The following is a 22791-nucleotide window of genomic DNA, read 5'->3' as shown; positions in this document are numbered from 1 at the left end:
GAATTAGTATATTTTAATTAAAAATCTATTTTATGAATGTGGATTTTTACATGTGGATTTATTTGTGCAGGTTAAAAAATTAAAATATACCTAAATAATGGAAAATAAATTGATACTTTCTTATCAAAGAAAAGAAAATATTCTTTATGTGGATCGAACCGAGTATTTGATTTACTATTTAATTGCTCATCACTGGGGTGCTTAAGGGTTAAAGCTGTATAACTGAGAGGAGACCTCCACATAGCATTTAAAGGAATGCGGAGAACCGACCAGGGCTTCTGACCTAATGTCCAATCCTCACCTTCTCGTGGTGCACCCTGTTGGGTATCTACTTGGATACTGAACGGACGAGGATGGGCTGGCAATTTGGGATTTAGCCGACCAAATTGTAATTCTTATTGGTTAAATCAAAATATAGAATGATGGTACAACATGACAAAATTTCATGACGGCTGGGGCGTCGCCCGGTTAAACAAGTTTACAAAGTACCCTGTTCCTGTAAGCTGGCGTACTTTGGACAGATAGGCAGATCAGCATCCATCCGTCTAGAGGAACACAAGTCTTACATCTTCAAACACAACTATGGCCATTCAGGCTTGGCTGACCATGTTTTGGACACCACCCACAGAGTATCATGGAAGAAAACCACCATGCTCCACCACAGCAAATTCAAGAAAGAGAGACTTTTCTTAGAAGCAGCAGCAGCTCTCAAAAACTAACCAAATCTCAATAAATATGGGTGCATTAAGCTTACGAAGATTTGGGAAACACTCATCACCAGAGTTCCCACCTTACATTCCAGGCCACCTACTACTGCCCTTAGAGGGCGCTCCACCTAGATAGGACTTTAGTGTCACCCACGTGGTTGGGCTTAGTATTGTAAGTTTTTGTGTGCATGTTACATTAATTGTTTTTGTAATCCCTGTAGATGTCCTAGTGACTAGGACGAAATATAGGAAGTATTAAAGTCAATTTAATTCTTTTTGAGTGTTGTAAAAAATCCATTAAGCCTCCAACATGAACACCACAGAGTGAGGAGCAAACAGCCGCAGCACGATTTAGGACCTCCTTTCACTGTTATGACTGCAGCAATCCTACAGGGCATACACTATCTATCAATAATTGTCTGGACACTTTAGCAATTTACAATTGATACCTGCAGACAAATCCCAATATCGGGTATGTCCATCTCTGGATTTGTTCACCTCCTGCATCCTTTGAGGGAGGTTTTCCACCAATGTGCAGTAGACATCAGGTGGAATTTGTCTCCATTCCTCCATCAAAGCAGCACTGAGTTCAATGACAGGTCAAGGACATGCTGCGCTGGACCTCAATCGTCGCTCCAATTCATCCCACAGGTGTTCAATGGGGTTGAGGTCAGGACTCTGCAAAGGCCAGGCCAGGGCAATTGTTTAACCCATCTCTTGATATACCATTCCATTGCAGCTGCAGCTTTGTGGCATGGGGGATTGTTGTCTTGATAGTAGCATGGGTCCATTCCATGAAAACTCCACAGTGTAAGCAGCACCTGATTATCCAGAATATCAAGATACTGAACTGCCTTCATGGAATCATGGACAACCAGTGGTCCCACTCCAAGCCAGTTGAATTCATTCAATACCATTACTCCTCCACCACCTAACTTGACTGTGGGTACAACACAGTGTGGTAACAAGCATTCACCAGCCAGCCTCCACACCCTGCCATCAGACTGGAAACAGGTAAACCTTGATTCATCGCTCCGCCGTACCATTTTCCACTGGTCAATTGTCCAGTTCACATGTTCTTTGTACCAGGCCAGATGACATTGCTCTTTCATGGAAACCCAGTAAATGGAGTTCTTTTTGTACAGTATTAGTGCTCACCATGGTGTTACTGGCACTCTGGAACTCATCACGGATTGTCTGTGCCAATTGTAGTCAGGTTTTGCATGCCACCTGTTTTAACAATCTCCTGTCCCCGTCAGTCATTTTCAGTGGCTACCCTGGGTGTTTTCCTCCACCAGTGATGCCAGAATGTTTCAATTTGTTGATCACATCACCAACCGTTGATTTTGGATGCTCCCGTTGAGTGCCAATGGCACATACAGACATGTCACCAATGTGACAGCTGATGATGACACCCTCTCTTGAAGTCACTGATTTCATGTTGTGTTGCCATACCACCTGTATTCAACTGTTTCCTACTATCAGTGCACCAGTTTTTTATGTTATTAAGAACCCTGGAATGTTCCATAACTTCAAATAACAGGGGAGTCCAGACAATTATTGGTAGATAGTGTACTTTTCACAAGCATACAATAACAATCAATGGGAATTTTGGACCATTCTTCCTGTAGGTATATAATGAAGTCCTGGACTGTTGTGGAGCAGACATCCCTTGACCTCACCCGATGCTCCAGTTCATCCCATAGATGTTCAATAGGGTTGAGATAAAGGCTCTGTGTAGGACAGTCAAGTGTGGTAATGTTCATATTCACGAGTTTATATTCACATTCATATTCAATGTAATGTTCATATTCATTCATGGACCTTAAACAAATGCAGTACTAGTCCATTCCATGAAAACTCCACAGTGTAAGCGGCTCCTGATTATCCAGAATATCAAGATACTGCAGGATGCTTTAACTAAATTAAATAACTGTTGTAACTAATGAAGGATGAAATTCAACAATAAATGAAAACAGACAAGAACTTAGAAAATATTGGATGCATTCTGAATGGGAAACCTATAGAATAAGCAAAATATTTCAACTATTCAAGCACTTTTAGTGAAGATGGCAAATTAAATATGGAAACAAACAGAATAAGCAAAGCTGGTATGGTAGGGAGTGAAATGAATAAATTTATATGGAATATGAGCGAAATCAGCCAAAACACTAAACTGGCAGCATACAAGACAGTCCAATAGCTGTATTCAAAACCAATTTTCACTAATAGATCTGAGAGATGGGATAAAACTGCTCACACTAGACTACAGATATGAGTTCTGGGAAAAATTAGGGGAATGAACAGATGGCATCAGTGGCAGAATCACATTAAAAATGAAGATATTAAGAGTTGGGGGAAGACCAAGATCGAGATGGACTGATGCAGTTAGAAGTGTATCAAATGACAGACTAATATTGAGAAATTCTTAGAAAAATCTCAACAGGAAGTTAGCAATGACAAACTTTTCATGTAGTATTAATATTGTATTCTGCATATACCCCTTGATATTACATAGAAATCTGATGTTTGCTATGGTGAATTTTCTAATAGCATCAATACAATGAGCACTGTCTAACACTTTTCAGCTGTTTGTTTATAGCAAACTTCTGCACTCATCCATTTTCTTACATCTTTTTTTCATTTTTTATTACATATATATATATATATATTTTTTATGATAATTCCCACCCATGAATTGTTTGAAAACTTTTAGTACATTAATACAGACGATGAACTAAAAGTTAGATAATCTGGGAATTCGAACCTCTATAGATTTCTAGAAATATATAGAAAAATACACATCATACAATTTTTACCTTCCTAAACTCCTCATTTTGATATATTTCTTACATTAAACAAACATAATTTCTTATTTATATTAACATTTGTGCAGAAAAACTTTTCAAGAACATATTATTAGGCTTAACAATTGGATTTGAGCTGTGGTAGAAAAGTTTTTTAAATGGTGTAGTGTGAATTCTTTTGTGAATTGTGCTACATTTTTTTCTCAGCAACACAAGTGTTCTTTAGTAGTTTTGATTTTGGAGTTTTGTTGTTATATACTGTGTTATTTTGGGTTACCGAGAAGGCGAGATCATAGTCGGCAGCATCTGCGTTGGAAAAGATAAGTTTTCGCTATTTATTGTAGTATAGCTGAATGCAGCATTTATATATATATAATACAGTGTTTATATAGCGTTTATATATATTTAGCGCTTAGTTTAGTAGTTCCTCGACAGTAAGGAATGATGGCAACCGCAGCTGCAATCACAAATGGCGAGAGACTGCTTGCATTTGAATGAGGAGGGACGAAGGCATGCTGTTTTCTGAACGAGTCAGAGTGTCAATGCAGGGAAACTAGAATTCCCAGGATGGATGGTAGCAGGGGTTGCCTCTTGTGGGAATGATGCTTGTGAGAAGGGGGAAAACATCAGGTAACAATGAGTCCAGTGGGGATAATGATAGGTATAGAAGCAGTGACATTTTTATGCTTTATACTAATGCCAGGAGTATCCAAAATAAAGGAGATGAATTGGTGGTGCTGATAGCATCAGCCTGGCCAAAGATTATTCGGATCTCTGAGACGTGGTTGACAGAGGATGATATAATAACAGGAACTGAAGTAGCAGTGTACAGCATTTTTCGGCAGGATAGGAAAGGAAAACATTGTGATGGAGTACTGCTTATGATAAGTGTTGACTCATGTCCTCTAAGAGTGGAGACTTTGGAAGGCAGTGACACTAATGATTTGGAAAGCATATGGTGTGAGGTAGAAGTGGCCAAGACAGGATATTTAGTGGGGTGTTGCTACAAGCCAAGGAGCACAAAGGATGGGAAGCAGGAGATGTTTAGGAAGTTGAGCTTGACAAGTGCAAGAAGAATGACTGTTATGGGAGATTTTAACTACAACAGTATAAGCTGGGAAGAAGACAATGCATGTAGTAATAAGGGGATGGAATTTCTAGAATTCTTGAGGGAGAAATGTCTAACGCAACATGTAATAGAAGGAACAATAGGTTCAAGAGTTTTGGATTTGGTCATAGCTTCAGAAGAGCTGATAATAAGTGAGATGACATCTTTCCCACCAGTTGGAGAGAGTGACCATGTGGTTTTGACTTGGAAGATGAATAGGCATGTAGGAGTATCAAAGAGACAGAAATGTATGTGGAATTATAAGGTAGGTGATTATAACAGTCTTAGATATCAACTTGGGGAAGTTTCATGGAGGGAGGAATTGGAAGGCCAGGATATCATTAGTGCTTGGGAAATTGTGAAGGGATATTTGTTAGCAGCAATAGTAAGCTGTATTCCACACGAGAAGAAGAGGACACAATTTAGTGTAAAGTGGATGACAAACAATATCAAACAGGAACTGTAATTGAAAAAGAGATCATGGAAGAGATATAACGAGGGGTAAAGGGCAGGTATACAAAGAATATAAGACACAGGCCAGGAGAGTGACCAGTATGGTGAGGAAGGCAAAACTGGAATATGAGAAGAGATTGGCACTAAGATCCAAAGAAAATCATAAGGAATTTTTTAGCTATGTGACCAGTAGGAGGAGAAATGATTGTGGAAGAATGACATTGCAATATAACAATGGGAATAGAGTGACTGATGCAGAGGACATAGTGAAGTTGTTCAATGAGCACTTTATTGGAGTATTTCATCTTGGAGAAGAAGGTTTTAATACCAGAGAGATAGTGCAGGTTCAGGATTTAGAGGTGCAAGAGGAGAGTGTGTTCAAAATAGTGAGTACTCTGGATATCAGTAAAGCTGTGGGACTGGGTGGTATTTCACCACAGGTTTTGAGAGAATGAGCTAAAGAACTGACAGCTCCGTTGACCTGGCTCTTCAATAAAAGTCTGGCTGCAGGAAAGGTACCCAAGGAATGGAAGGAAGGTAAGATAGTGCCACTGTATAAGACGGTAACAGACTGGAAGTGTCTAATTATAGGCCAGTTTGTGTGTCATCAGTAGTTGTTAAGGTCTTGGAGAAATTAGTGAGGGACTATATACACTGTTGGGCAGATGAGGTTAATGTTATCTGTGAGAATCAACATGAATTTGATATTTGCTATCCTGCCGCTCTTGCTTTAGTAACATGATTGCCTTTTATAATGAAGTGACAAGAGCAGTTGATGAGGGAAAGGTATATTCTAACATTTTTTTGGATTTTTCAAAAGCGTTCGAGCAGCACATGGGTTTAAATGTCAGGTTAGTCAAATGGATTCAGGATTGGCTGTCTGATAGGTATCAGAGAGTTGTGTATGGTGGGACAATATCAAGGAAGCAGAAGGTCACAAGTGGGGTTCCACAGGGCTCAGTACTGGGACCTGCATTGTTCAACCTTTATATCAATGAATTGCAAGGGAATATTCAGTTGTTTGCAGATGATGTGAAGCTGGAAAGGGTTATCAGAAATAGTGTAGATGTGACAGCCCTGCAAGAGGATTTTAATAAACTAGACAAATGGGCAAATGAATGGGTGTATCGGTTTAATGCAGCAAAATGTAAAGTCTTGAAGTTTGGGATCCATCAATACGAGGCTGTATACTCGGTGGAGGAGATGTAGTGGAGGAAGTAGGGGAGACAAGAGATCTGGGGGGTGATGATCAATAGAAAACTGAAATTCAGGGGCATTTTGCAAAGGTAGTGAAGATAACCCAGAGAATTGCTGCAATACTGAGAAGGACTGTGACCTGCAGAAACAGGAGTTATCATTCCGTTGTATAAGACCCTGATCAGACCACACCTAAGACAATTGTTTTCTCAAATTTGGTACCCAGGATTTGAAGAGGATAAATTAACTGTGGAAAGGATACAGAGGCAGATAACAAACATGGTTGCAGGACTACAAAGTCAGTTACGAGGATCGACTGAGGGAATGTGGGCTACAGAGTTTGGTGGAGAGAAAAATGAGAGGTGATATGATCGAGACTTTTAAACTGTTGAGAGGCAGTTACGGGGTAGACATTGGAAAGTTCTTTCGCTTGGTGGAACGGCAGGAAGGAGCGATGACAAGGAGCCATCCCTGGAAGTTATGAAAGGAAGCTGTGAGCAAGAGGGTGAGGAGCAATTTCTTTGCGTGGAGGGTGGTTGAATGGTAGAATGCATTGCCTGAGAGAGCAAGAACGGTCAATGAGTTCAAGGAGTGGTATGATAGATTTTGTGTTTCCTAAGAAGGACCTCCCATGATGAGTCTTTTGATTCCAAGGCCTGAATAATAATAACAATAATTTTCTGAATGAAATGCATACTTCATAAAATTTAAAATATAAATACAAGTTAATTTCATAAAAAAAAGCTGAAAATATATAGAATATTTTGATAAACACATGAGTCTTGACTCCATGGAGGCTTGAATAATAATAATAACAACAACAACAACAGGCAATAACAAACAAGGAAAAGGAGTAGCCATAGTATTCAACACTAAATACAAGGCTAATCTTCTTAAATGGCAGGCAATTTCAAGTAGAGTGATGTGGGCAAATATCAGAATGGGCAACTGGACAATGAGACTTATATGTGCCTATAGTCCCACAGAAGGTTCTACTAAGGTAGCATTGGAGGAATTTTTTTGAGGCTTTTAGAGAAAGCAACTGACATAATGAAAAAGGAAAAGTTGGTCCTTGTTGGGGATCTAAATAGTCTCATTGACTATGTTATTGTTGAATGATGTTTTCCCACTTGTGCAGGACACTAGAGTGTACAGAGGATTTGAAAAACAAGGAATTTAATTGGAAGTGATCACCATTTAGTCTTGAGCAGGATAAAATTTAATTTCATATTGAAAAGAATAACATGTAAGAAAGTTTTAAAACGAATAAAAGTTGAGCAGCTCTCAGATGTGAACTGTAGACTGAAATATACAAACATTATTCAAGAAAAAAGGAAAGAGTTTGAGAACAGGAATCAAACCTTGAAGATTCAGTGGCGAGCTCTGAATGAAACATTGGCTGATTCAGCCAGAAAGGCATGCGGTGACATTGTCTGCAAGGATACAAAAAACCAAGCTCCATGGTGGACACAGGAAATTAAAGAAGCAGTGAAGGAAAAGAAGAAAGCATATCAAAAGTTCCTGACAAATAAGTCAGCTTGTGCTCTTAGAGAATACAGAGACAAATGTAAGAAAGCTAAACACTGTGTAAAACTAGCTAAACAAAAGTCATAGGAAGACTATTGTAAGAACATAGAAAATTAATATCAAGAAGGTGGCAAGATATTCTGGAGCTTGTTGAAGCAGCTGAGAAATGGAGGAAAGAGTGCTGTAAAAGGAATTAGAGATGATAAAGGTGATATGAAAACTGGAGAAAAAGATATCCTTCACATATGGAGTAATTACTTTGAAAAATTGCTAAATGAAAATAGCAGTGATGACAGCACAGTGATAAAAAACACTGACCAGGCATGCAATCAGGAATACATATCCGTACTTGAAGAAGAAAAAGCCATCAAAAGTATGAAATGTGGAAAGGCAGCTGGAGTAGATAATATTCGACCAGAAATGCTCAGGTATGGGGATGGCTGCACTGCATAGTTCAGAGGGCCTGGACAGAGGGACGAATTCCAGATAATTGGAGTAGATCTCTCATAGTACCAATATATAAAAAGGGAAATAAAACAATGTGAGAATTACAGAGATATTTCTCTATTGAGTGTTCCTAGTAAGATTTATGCCAGTATACTTGAGAAACAGTTGAGAAGGATTGTGGAAGAGAAGCTTGATGAAGAACCAGCTGGATTCAGGCCAAATAGAGGCTGTCAGGATCAAATATTCACTTTATGACAAATAGTTGAGAAATCATGGGAATATAACATCATCATCATCATCATCAAATTCCTGCCATGTACCCTCAAGGGGTGTACAGGATATGACAGTACTACATGAAAAAATTACATCATTACTAACTTCCTATCTACAATTTTCCTCCAAATCAGTCTGTTACTTGTCAAAACTCCAACATTATCAGATCTTATATTTCTATTGTCTAAGGCACTTTGTACCGTATCAATCCACCTATATCTTGGTCTTCCTCTGGGTCGTTTTCCTGCCAACCTGGCAGAGAACACTTGTTTTGCTAATCCTTCCTCTCCCATTCTATTTAAGTGACCATACCATCTGAGATTAGCTCTGCTAACGCATTCCTGGATGCTAACAATGTCAAGTTCTTTCCTAATATCCTCATTTTTAATATGATATTGCCATTGATGCCATCTGTTCACGCCTCTAATCTTTCTCAGGACTCTCATATCTGCGGTCTCTAGTCTTTGGTCAAGTGTTTTACTTCTGACCCAGCTCTCATATCCAAAAGTTAAAATTGGTTTGAACACAGTCTTGTATATACAGCTAATTTAGTGTTCCGACTAATTTCTTTCTTATTCCATATGAATTTATTCAATTGACTTCCCACGATACCAGCTTTGCTGATTCTGTTGTCTATTTCTATATTTAGTTTACCATCTTCAGTAAAAATTGTGCCTAAGTAGCTGAAATGTTTTACTTGTTCCACAGGTTCTCCATTCACAACACAGTTGACATTTTCAATGATTCTGCCTATTTTCATTGTCTTTGTCTTTTTATTGCTGACCTTCATACCATATCTATTACAACAGCTATTCAATTTAGTCAGAGAATCTTGCAGACTTGTAGCGGATTTATTTAGAAGTATAACATCATCCGCATAAAGCAAAGAGCTGACATTTACATCTCCAATTTTGATATCAGGTTTAATACCACATTCCTTCATAATGTGATCCATATAGATAATGAATAACAGAGGGGATAATGTACATCCTTGTCTCACACCAGATTTAACATTAAACCATCTTCCTGTACTTCCTTCAATTCTAACTGCTGACTCACAACTCAAATAAAGACTAAGTATTGCTTGATATAATGCCCCATTGACACCATATAACTGCAGCGTATTGAATAGCTTCTCTCTTGGCACCTTGTCATATGCCTTTTCCAAATCGACAAAACTTAAATACAGATCTTTGTTATATTCCCATGCTTTCTCGACTATTTGTCGTAAAGTGAAGATCTGATCCTGACAGCCTCTATTTGGCCTGAATCCAGCTTGTTCTTCACCAAGCTTTTCTTCCACAATTCTTCTCAACCGTTTCTCAAGTATACTTGCATAGATCTTGCCAGGAACACTCAGTAGGGAAATACCTCTGTAATTCTCACATTCAGTTTTATTTCCCTTTTTATATATGGGTGCTATGAGAGCTCTACTCCAATCATCGGGAATTCGTCCCTCTGTCCAGGCTTTCTGAACTATGCAGTGCAGCCACTGTAAGACTCTTATACCACCATACTTCAGCATTTCTGGTCGAATATCATCTACTCCTGCTGCCTTTCCACATTTCAAGCCTTTGATGGCTTTTTCTACTTCAAGTATGGATATGTATTCCTGACTGCATGCCTGGTCAGTGTTTTTTTATCACTGTGCTGTCATCACTGCTTGTTTCATTTAGCAGTTTTTCAAAGTAATTACTCCATACTTCAAGGATATCTTTTTCTCCTGTTTTCATTTCACCTTTATCATCTCTAATTCCTTTTACAGCACTCTTTCCTCCATTCCTAAGCTTCTTCAACAACCTCCAGAATATTTTGCCACCTTCTTGATATTTATTTTCTATATTCTTGCCAAAGTCCTCCCATGACTTTTGTTTAGCTAGTTTTACACACTGTTTAGCTTTCTTACATTTGTCTCTGTATTCTGTAAGAGTAAAAGCTGACTTATTTGCCAGGAACTTTTGATATGCTTTCTTCTTTTCCTTCACTGCCTCTTTAACTTCCTGTGTCCACCAGGGAGTTCTGATTTTTTTATCCTTGCACACAACCTCACCACATGCCTCTCTGGCAGAATCAATCAATGTTTCCTTCAGAGTTTGCCACTGAATCTCCAAGGTTTGATTCCTGTTCTCAAACTCTTTCATTTTCTTTTCAATAATATTTCTGTATTTTAGTCTACAGTTCACATCTGAGAGCTGCTCAACTTTTATTCGCTTTAAAACTTTCTTACATGTTATTCTTTTCAATATGAAATTCAATTTTATCCTGCTTAAGACTAAATAGTGATCACTTCCAATTTCAAATCCTCTGTACACTCTGGTGTCCTGCACCAGGGAGAAAACATCACTATCAACAATAACATAGTCAATGAGACTTTTCTTATTCCTAGCCTCTTCTCTCCATGTGAATTTGTGCACATTTTTATGTTGGAACATGGTGTTAGTAATAACCAGTCCATGTCCTGAGCAGAAATCCAACAGATATTTGCCATTATTATTAGCTTTGCTCTTTTCTCCAAATTTTCCCAAAATATTTTTGTATGTCTCACAATCATTTCCTACTCTACTATTTAGATCCCCAACAAGGACCAACTTTTCCTTTTTCATTGTGTCAGTTGCTTTTTCTAAAGCCTCAAAAAATTCCTCCACTTCTACCTTAGTAGAACCTTCTGTGGGACCATAGGCACAAATAAGTCTCATTGTCCAGTTCCCCATTCTCATATTTGCCCACATTACTCTACTTGAGACTGACTGCCATTCAAGAAGATTAGCCTCGTATTTTGTGTTGAATACTATGGCTACTCCTTCTTTTCCTTGATTGTCATTGCCTGAATATAACATTTTGTATTTATTGCTCAGAAAGATCTCACCAGTTTTGGTCTTTTTTGTTTCAGTCACCCCTATTATGTCGATCTGGTATTTATCTAATTCCTCAGCTAGCTCCATTTCTTTGCCATTCAGGCTTCTTACGTTGATAGTACCGATCTTTAACTCTAGTGATGTTGAGTTGGGGTTTGTTTTCAGATTTGTTCCAGTAGCTGACTTTTCGCTGTTCGCCCTGGTTCCCTGGCGAAAACAACGGGGGCCTTGTTTAACCAGGCGACGCCCCAGCCGGCATGAAATTTTGTCATGTTGTACCATCATTTTTTATTTTGGTTTAACCAATAAGAATACAATTTGGTCGGCTAAATCCCAAATTGCCAGCCCATCCTCGTTCGTTCAGTATCAAAGTAGATACCCAACAGGGTGCACCACGAGAAGGTGAGGATTGGACATTAGGTCAGAAGCCCTGGTCGGTTCTCCGCATTCCTTTAAAGGCTATGTGGAGGTCTCCTCTGAGTTATACAGGTTTGACCCTTAAGCACCCCGGGAATATAACAAAGATCTGTATTTAAGTTTTGTAGATCTGGAAAAAGCATATGACAAGGTGCCAACAGAGAAGCTATTCAAAACAGTATGGTGTCAGTGTGGCAGTATATCAAGCAATACTTAGTCTTTATTTGAATTGTAAGTCAGCAGTTAGAATTGAAGGAAGTACAGGAAGATGGTTTAATGTTAAATCTGGTGTCAGACAAGGATGTACATTATCCCCTCTGTTATTTATTATCTATATGGATCACATTATGAAAGAAAGTGGTATTAAATCTGATATCAAAATTGGAGATGTTAATGTCAACTCATTGCTTTATGCGGATGATGTTATACTTCTAAATAAATCTGCTATAAATCTGTAAGATTCCCTGACTAAACTGAATAACTGTTGTAATAGATATGGTATGAAGGTCAGCAATAACAAGACAAAGACAATGAAAATAGGCAGAAACACTGAAAATATCAACTGCATTGTGAATGGAGAACCTATAGAACAAGTAAAACATTTCATCTACTTAGGCATGAATTTTAGTGAAGATGGTAAATTAAATATGGAAATAGACAACAGGATCAACAAAGCTGGTATGGTAGGAAGTCAACTGAATAAATTTATATGGAATAAGAGAGAAATTAGTCAAAACATTAAATTAGCTGTATACAAGACAGTGTTCAAATCTCTTTTAACTTATGAATCTGAGAGCTGGGTTAGAAGTAAAACACTTGACCAAAGACTAGAGACTGCAGATATGAGAGTCCTGAGAAAGATTAGAGGCTTGAATAGATGGCATCAATGGCAATATCATATTAAAAATTAGTATATTAGGAATTTGACATTGTTGGCCTTCAGGAATGTGTTAGCAGAGCTAATCTCTGGTGGTATGGTCACTTAAACAGAGTGTGAGAGGAAAGATTAGCAAAACAAGCAAAAAAGTCTTTATTTGAGTTGTAAGTCAGCAGTTAGAATTCATGCCAGGTTGGCAGAAAAAAGACCCAGAGGAACACCAAGATATAGGTGGATTGATATGGTACAAAGTGCCTTAGACAATAGAAATATGAGACCTGACAATGTTGAAGCCTTGACAGGTAACCAATTTGGAGGAAAATTGTAGATAGGAAGTTAGTAACGATGTAAATTTTTCATGTAGTACTATCATATCCTGTGCACCCCTTGAGGGTAAATGTCAGAAATTAATTTGATGATGATGAAAATAACAATAATTTTCTTAATGAAATGCATACTTCATAAATTTAAAATATAATTACAAGTTAATATCATAAAAAAAGTTCAAAATATATAGAATGTAAATTATATATACGTACAGCTGGTTCTGTTATCTCCTCTCTGTCACCACCCTGTATTATAGCACGTACCAACGCTTCAATCCCTCCAACTTGACAAACAGTTACTTTGTTTCTCTGGTTATTGCAAGTAAGATTTGAAAGAATGCCAGCTGCACATGTTACTACATTTATATCATTACTTCCAAGGAGTTGAACTAAACTCTGCAGAAGTGCTTCCACACTATCCTAAAATGAAATAAGATAATTTATGTCAAAATAACTTTCAAGGTTTACACAGAATTTTATTCAAAAACTCCAGTATATTTCATCCAATGCTAAAACATGAATCACAATAATGAGTAATAAATTATGTTTATGTTAGCTTGTATCTCTGTCACAGATGAGGTATATGATATTACACTATTAGAGTTCAAAGGAACAATTGTAGAAATTTGCACAGATAAAAAATAATTTAAAATAATTATTAATTTTTTAAAAAAAACTTATGAACTATTAACAGTGATCACTTCCCAAAATGCTGATATTGGCATGCAGTCTGATTGGCTCAGGTATGGATGATTTTGCAGCGTTTCACATGTTTCGAGGAAAAGACTATTGAATTTGAATTTGCTGAAATGAAGAAGTTTTGTCTGGTTCCAGAGAACTCTGTACCTAGTGTTAATAGCATGAGAAGCAAGGCCAGATTGTCAGATTCCAAAAATGTAATATAGTCTTCATGTTTTTCAATTCTAGTAGAGGCAGAATGGCCAGTCTGTACAAAATAGCAAAGATGACATGAGTAGGATACTGGATAGAAACCAAGTAAGGAAAAAGATGGTAATGCATCCTTTGTAGATGGTGGGAAGGAAGGAAAACAGTTTCCAAGCTGGTTTGAAGGAAACATGTAGATTGAATTTATGAAGAAGCCTTGCTATTTGTACCAAGATCCTTTAAGGTAGGTTATTGAAATTCTTTTCACATCGGATTGTAGTCTGGTAGAAGGATGATAATCATCAATTTTTTGAATGGTAGTTTTGTTGTATCCATTACATATCAGATTGCTTTTAATTTTGTTCAGTTCATCTAACAAAAGGGGATCCGAAGAGCAGATCTTATGAATTCTATGCACGAGACTATTGATAATATCCATTTTCTGTGATGAATGATGTCAGGAGAACAAATGAATGTATCTGCCAGTAAACGTTGGCTTCTGATAAACTGAAAATTTAACATGAAATGTAGGATTATAAATAATTAATGTATTCAAAATAGGTTGTTGGTTAATCAATTCATGTTCAATAGCAAACTTAATATGTGCTTACAAGGAACTTATTTTCTCTAGGAACTGAAGTAATTCTGACTCAGTGTGGGACCAGATTGTAAATATATCATGAATAAAACAACCATATATCATGCTGAAGGAATATAGTGTCAAAGAGTTCTTTTTCTAGATGCTCCACAAAATAATGAGATAAGGCTGGTGAGACAGAAGGAATAGCAATGGGCAGCTTTATTTGTTTGAACAACTTTATGCCAATATAAAAATAACTTATGATTTATAACATTTTCAAATTACTGGCAAACTATTATTTTTTGTGGATTCCACTCATCTTGTGGCTATAAGATTATTTGAATTGCCATCAATACTACACATGAAATTAATCACCTTAATTGAAGAAGTCCTTTCCAATTATAATGCCATCCTAAGCAATTCAAAAGTCAAGTCTATTTAGCATGTTTCAAGATATTGCTGACCTGGTTGACTGAGTGGTTAGCATATCCACTCTCCAGCCATAGGCTCAGGATTCGAATCCTGCCATGGGCATGGATGTTTGCGATTGTCTGTGAAAATACTATTGATGGTGGTCCACGGTAGATGGCATTGGTGTAGATGATGAAGGTAGTTGCGGTTAGTGGATACGGACAGTTGTAGAGTTGATGCCCTCCCTCGATGAGTCTTTGGACTCCCTGTAGGTGTTATGTAATAATAATAATAATAATAATAATAATATTATTATTATTAAAAACAACATGTAAGTCCACAGTAATAACTTTAATTAATAAATAAGGTAGATATTTCATACTAAAACTAATAGTACATCTTCAGTGTTACAAACAGATAATAGAATACAAGTAACGAACATTCGGTGGATCACCTATTAAAATACAATGTTGTCACGTGCTAGGAAATGAAAGAAATTAATAAATAATTAATATTTAAGGTAATTAGTTTTTTAATGGTTACATAAAATAAAAGTCTCCCAGATCTTCGAGAGAGAGAGAGAGAGAGAGGCAATCATTTCGATTTAAATTCGGTCGGTGTAAAAAAGCTTCACAACTTTCTTTAAAGAGGCGTTCATATTTGAACCTGCAGCTTTATCCCACTGGATATTATGGGTAGTGGTAATACTGTGTTGTGCTAGACCAGACTTCTGAGGTTTGTTGTAATCAATATAACATTGATGTTCTTTAATTCTTTTTTACACAGAATGGCCAGTTTGTCAAAATAAGAAACATCGCATTCACAAGGAATCTGGTAAACACCAGCCAGGGACAGAGATGACTGTTTATCTTTTGTAGAAGGCAATAAGGAAGAAATTTTGTTGATAGGAATATAAGTGAGAATCAATTGGTACTTTTTTAAAATTCTACCTATAGGTTCTAAGATTCCTGGAATGTAGGGGATTGGAACTCTGCGAACTGTTGAAGAAACCTTAGGTATTGGAACATAAGATTCAATTATCTGTTGGATTTGATTAGGGCGGTAATTATTAGATTCCATTAACTTTTTAATGATGGAAAGTTCTTGTTGTAAGATTTCTGGAGAAGAGCAAACTTTATGTGCCCTATTAATTAGAGATTTAAGAATGCCAAATTTTTGAGATGTATGGTGAGCAGACTTTTTATGAATGTATCTGCCAGTAAATGTGGGCTTTCGAAAGATGCTTGTAGATAAGGTACCAGAAAAAGTTCAAGTAACCAGGATGCCCAAAAAATGATAAACTACCAGAATTTTCCTTTTCCATGGTGAATTGGATATGAGGATGAAGGCTATTTATCTGTTGTAGAAAGCTCATCTTCAGTATGTGACCAAATGGCAAAAACATCATCGACATAACGATACCAAAGAGAAGAGATGGTCGAGGGTGAATGGATGAAAACATAGTCTCTTCGAATTGTTTCAAAAAATAGTTAGCCAAAGGTGGAGACAAAGGACTACCCATGACAGTACCTTCAACTTGTTTGTAGAACTTGTTTTTCCAACTAAAATAACCTAAATGGATAACAAATTCGAAAATCTTTGCGATATCTGGAGGATAATCTTCATATAATAAATTGACTGTGTCAGCTAATGGGGTATTGGTAAACAGAGATACAATGTCGAAACTGACTAACTCAGACTCTTTGATTTTTAAATCCTTGATTTTTTCCAGGAAATCCGTTGAATTTTTTATGTAGATCTGGAATGTCCAGTGAGAGCACTTAAAGAACGAGACAAGACTTTTGCAATTCGGTAAGTAGGAGAGTCAATGCAATTCACGAATAGTCGTACTGAATAGCCTTCTTTATGGATTTTCAGGAGACCATATAGATGGGGAGATCTTCCAAAGTAGGTGCGTAATTTATCCACATAATTTGGGTCCCAACTGATGACCTCATCAAGTAATTTATTTAATTGTTTAATCTGTGAATTTGTAGGATTATGCGTGATCTCTTTGTAGGTAGAGATGTCTTCTAAAAGACTGGATACTTTTGTCTCATAGTCAGTCTTATTCATGATTACAATAGCTTTTCCTTTATCGGCCTTAGAAATAGATATATTATTATCTCTTCTTAAAGAGGTTAGACCTTTGATTTCAGAAATTGCATGGAGGTAATTTGCTTTTAAAAATCAAAGAGTCTGAGTTGTTAGTCAGAACTCACAAACACCCAAACCACAGTGGATTCAAACCCACAGATTCAAATATAAAACTGTGGTTTTCAATGATATTAAATAATCATATATAATGAAGTGCAATTTAACTTTTAAAAATATAATAACTACTCATATTTTGCAAAAAGAAAAAAAAAAAAGCAAGGGTGCTAATGAAGTTAGTTACATCACTAATTGAACTGGTCAATTTTGAGAGACTCCAAATTAGCCTTATAAACACTGTGATCTTATTTTAATGCAAATAACTGCAGGTTGATCTCTCCATGGAGTAGCAAAAACAATGGATTTTTAGTTGGAAAGACCAGAACATGAATTCTTTCCCGGATATCAGTAACATTTTGAAACAGGAGTGACTAGGATAAAAATGAATAAAACACATACTAGGTTTGGGGGGTAGAAAAAAAAAAATCTAAATCTAGCACTCTCTCTCACACACACACACACACACACACACACACACACACACACACACACACACACACACACATTATTGAAGATCAAAAGTGAAAAGATTTTGAAAACAAGACCCAAATGCTAACAGATCCAGTGCCACAATCAGGGCTGCCGAGAGGGAGTGACATCTGAGACTTTTATCAGGGGACCCAGCATTGAAAAGGCCCCCCGACGTGTCACATAACTGTGTTTATAATGCATGGTTTTAATTTTCATAATAATACAACAATGATAAGGATAATGGCATATCGAGAATGATACTGTGTTTAGTTTTAGACAGACGGCTATGCTCTTTAGCACGCCATGAGTGTTCGGAAGACACTGATTCTCTCGGCACGGATCGCTGTAGTTATAGCGAGTGATGACATCAATAGGCGTACGAGGTTGTTGTACGAATGCCTATTGAAGGTTGAAGCAGTCGGCAGTCTTTCTTGAAGGTTGTTGCAGTCAGCTGCGCTAGCAAGTAATTGCATCACAGTAACGTTCCCTGCCAGAAAGCTTCGTTCTTGTTAGTATTTTGATAGACGAAGGTTTTGGAATTGTTTGTAAAGTATGCAACTGTATAGTGTAGGCCGTGCACTAAAAAATAAAAATATTCTTATTAATTTGATTTTTTAATTATTAAAATTATATTTTTAATAATAAAAATTTAACCAACAGAAATGTATCATCATAAATCTGGAAATTAAAAACGAAAGGAGAAACTTGTGGTCCAGGCCCCACTTTTTTTAAGTGGGGTCCGGACCACAGACTTGTCACGGGCCCGAAAATTTCTCTCAGCGGCCCTGGCCACAATCTGAAGAACACATTAACACAGCCAAGAAGCATATATCAAAATTGTCAGTAAAGAGCATTTAAGACCTTCACAATGGGCACAGGAATTTAAGAAGCAATCCATGAAATGATATATAGAAAGTTTCAACATAGAAGTTAACATGGGATTGTAGAGATGCAGAGAAGAACATTTAGGGAGCGAAAATTATGATGTCAAAAATTTGCTTCAATTTTATTATAACATTGAAATCGTTACCTGACAGATTTCATGTTTTCATAATATATGAAACATTAGCTGTCTGATGAAAGCATTATATTTAAGATCCAAAAGTTGAGGTCAAACTACAGAGAGAGAAGCTTAAAGAATAATGCTATGTTGCAGTCTTGCATATGTGAGGGTTATTCCTACCAGAAACATGGTATTTTTCAATCTACAAGACAGGCAAACTAGCAAAAAAAGCAATTAATAGTCTTAAATGCTTCGGATGTAATAAAAAAAAGAATCTTTATAAAATATTATGCTATATATGCAAACAACTCTATTAAGCATTTTTTTTTTATGTTGCTCCCACCTATGAAAAGTTATTTGCAAACCTACAGCACATTTTGTACTGGAAAATCTAAGGATTTTTTTCTATTTTTATCAATTTATATTTATTTATATTTCTTTTTTGTATTTTTCATTAATTTTTTACATAGTCCTCCAACCATGGTCTAGAGACCAAATATGGAACTTTTTTTTTCAAGCCACATCAGGCCTCCAATAAGCAGAGTGGTAGTTTCACACTAGGTGATGTAATCCATCTCCCACCTAAAGGCAATCACAAACATCCATACCCATGCAGGATTCGAACCCACAGCCTGTTGGTTGGAGAGCTGGTATGCTAACCACTCAGAGAATCAGGCAGACATTCCATGTATATGCAATTAATATACATGGAATGTCTATTAATTGCATATAGTAGGAATTTGTCTCAATACATTTTAGCCATTTTGTATTAAAAACTTTTTTGGTAATGTTATTCTTTGATAAATTATGTTATGTCCCATAACATTTGTCATACATAAAATATGTTATAAAATACATAAAATTTGTCAACACATAAATAGTAATTCCTATTCGAATGGTCATATCAAAAAGGCTTCATGAAGTGAATCTGTTCTTATAACCAGCACAGCTATGGAGAAAGAGGAAGGGCAGTAGAAATAAAATCGTCAATGTGGATCACATTTAGCACAAAAGAGGAAAAATCTCATCAGGAACCATGCCATCAATACCAAACACAAGATCAAATGGAAGAAAACAAGAATTCTCTGCTGTTTCCATAAGGAATTTTCATATTCTAATGAATCTTTCCAGATTCATTAGAATCTGGAAGATATCCTATATTTTCAAAATCCAAAGTTTTCCCATTACTATTTAACATGTCATATCACACAAACATTTTAGTAGTAGTTGATAGTTTTCAAAAGTATTTCAAATACTTTTCTGGTCCAGTTTTGCAGAAAAGGTAAATATTAGCCAGTCAAAAATACGCTAACTTACAACTGCATTACAAGTGCAACGTCCTACCAAATGAATACTCATCTGTCCTATTCACCAGATTTTGCACTGCCAATTTTTTTTCATGTATCAACTACATGAAAAAGACTGGTGGTGGACAACAGTGTTATTGTAATTCTTGAAGTTTATATTTATTTATTTTTTTAAATACACATGAAGCTTTCTCTGAAAGAATGATTAAAACAATGCAACAGAAGTATGCAGATATCCAATTAGGGTGTAATTTCTGTAATACTAGAACTTATGCAATATTTTCACATACTGAAAGAATTCTCAAGTGTGATCACATTTTTCAAGTTGCTGAAGAGCATAACACTATTTTTTTAGAGGTTACATGTTAAAATTACACGGGATAAAATTACACTGCCAAAATTACACAAGGAAGAAATTACACATAGATAAAAATATACTAAGAAAAAATTACACAAATTTGAATATTCACACTGAAGTTTTTTATTTTAGAGTTTTTAAATTTTTACGATGAATTTTATATTTATTTCAGATAAGAGTTCCATTAATTTTGTAATACTTTACAAGACTTACCTCATCATCATCATCAACATCAAATTCCTGCTATGTACCCTCAAGGGGTGTACAGGATATGACAGTACTACATGAAAAATTACATCATTACTAACTTCCTATCTACAATTTTCCTCCAAATCAGTCTGTTACTTGTCAAAACTCCAACATTATCAGATCTTATATTTCTATCGTCTAAGGCACTTTGTACCGTATCAATCCACCTATATCTTGGTCTTCCTCTGGGTCGTTTTCCTGCCAACCTGGCAGAGAACACTTGTTTTGCTAATCTTTCCTCTCCCATTCTGTTTAGGTGACCATACCACCTGAGATTAGCTCTGCTAATGCATTCCTGGATGCTGACAATGTCAAGTTCTTTCCTAATATCCTCATTTTTAATATGATATTGCCATCGATGCCATCTGTTCACGCCTCTAATCTTTCTCAGGACTCTCATATCTGCGGTCTCTAGTCTTTGGTCAAGTGTTTTACTTCTGACCCAGCTCTCAGATCCATAAGTTAAAATTGGTTTGAACACTGTCTTGTATACAGCTAATTTAGTGTTCCGACTAATTTCTTTCTTATTCCATATGAATTTATTCAATTGACTTCCCGCCATACCAGCTTTGCTGATTCTGTTGTCTATTTCTATATTTAGTTTACCATCTTCAGTAAAAATTGTGCCTAAGTAGCTGAAATGTTTTACTTGTTCCACAGGTTCTCCATTCACAACACAGTTGACATTTTCAATGATTCTACCTATTTTCATTGTCTTTGTCTTTTTATTGCTGACCTTCATACCATATCTATTACAACAGCTATTCAATTTAGTCAGAGAATCTTGCAGACTTGTAGCGGATTTATTTAGAAGTATAACATCATCTGCATAAAGCAAAGAGCTGACATTAACATCTCCAATTTTGATATCAGGTTTAATACCACATTCCTTCATAATGTGATCCATATAGATAATGAATAACAGAGGGGATAATGTACATCCTTGTCTCACACCAGATTTAACATTAAACCATCTTCCTGTACGTCCTTCAATTCTAACTGCTGACTCACAACTCAAATAAAGACTAAGTACTGCTTGATATAATGCCCCATTGACACCATATAACTGCAGCGTATTGAATAGCTTCTCTCTTGGCACCTTGTCATATGCCTTTTCCAAATCGACAAAACTTAAATACAGATCTTTGTTATATTCCCATGCTTTCTCGACTATTTGCCGTAAAGTGAAGATCTGATCCTGACAGCCTCTATTTGGCCTGAATCCAGCTTGTTCTTCACCAAGCTTTTCTTCCACAATTCTTCTCAACCGTTTCTCAAGTATACTTGCATAGATCTTGCCAGGAACACTCAGTAGGGAAATACCTCTGTAATTCTCACATTCAGTTTTATTTCCTTTTTATATATGGGTACTATGAGAGCACTACTCCAATCATCGGGAATTCGTCCCTCCGTCCAGGCTTTCTGAACTATGCAGTGCAGCCACTGTAAGACTCTTATACCACCATACTTCAGCATTTCTGGTCGAATATCATCTACTCCTGCTGCCTTTCCACATTTCAAGCCTTTGATGGCTTTTTCTACTTCAAGTATGGATATGTATTCCTGACTGCATGCCTGGGCAGTGTTTTTTATCACTGTGCTGTCATCACTGCTTGTTTCATTTAGCAGTTTTTAAAAGTAATTACTCCATACTTCAAGGATATCTTTTTCTCCTGTTTTCATTTCACCTTTATCATCTCTAATTCCTTTTACAGCACTCTTTCCTCCATTCCTAAGCTTCTTCAACAACCTCCAGAATATTTTGCCACCTTCTTGATATTTATTTTCTATATTCTTGCCAAAGTCCTCCCATGACTTTTGTTTAGCTAGTTTTACACACTGTTTAGCTTTCTTACATTTGTCTCTGTATTCTGTAAGAGTAAAAGCTGACTTATTTGCCAGGAACTTTTGATATGCTTTCTTCTTTTCCTTCACTGCCTCTTTAACTTGCTGTGTCCACCAGGGAGTTCTGATTTTTTTATCCTTGCACACAACCTCACCACATGCCTCTCTGGCAGAATCAATCAATGTTTCCTTCAGAATTTGTCACTGAATCTCCAAGGTTTGATTCCTGTTCTCACACTCTTTCATTTTCTTTTCAATAATATTTCTGTATTTTAGTCTACAGTTCACATCTGAGAGCTGCTCAACTTTTATTCGCTTTAAAACTTTCTTACATGTTATTCTTTTCAATATGAAATTCAATTTTATCCTGCTCAAGACTAAATAGTGATCACTTCCAATTTCAAATCCTCTGTACACTCTGGTGTCCTGCACCAGGGAGAAAACATCACTATCAACAATAACATAGTCAATGAG

At 36.5% G+C, this 22791-nt stretch overlaps 1 protein-coding gene across 2 annotated transcripts in view; it reads right to left on the bottom strand.

The window, feature by feature from the left end:
- arm (armadillo) overlaps nt 1-22791 on the bottom strand; it is a 220813-nt gene that overhangs the window by 74389 nt on the left and 123633 nt on the right. For both annotated transcript variants that reach the window (XM_090396097.1, XM_090396098.1), the window contains exon 10: nt 13208-13414. In XM_090396097.1, coding sequence (XP_090252223.1) covers nt 13208-13414 — 207 coding nt within the window. The remainder of the gene's footprint in view (nt 1-13207; nt 13415-22791) is intronic.

This window comes from Typopeltis vanoorti, chromosome 7 (genome assembly GCF_054136105.1).
Source record: "Typopeltis vanoorti isolate ZY-2024b chromosome 7, IOZ_Tvanoo_1.0, whole genome shotgun sequence".
Classification (NCBI taxonomy): Eukaryota; Metazoa; Arthropoda; class Arachnida; order Uropygi; family Thelyphonidae; genus Typopeltis; species Typopeltis vanoorti.
Note: the sequence above shows the minus strand (reverse complement) of the source record. Positions and strands in the feature narration are given on the sequence as shown.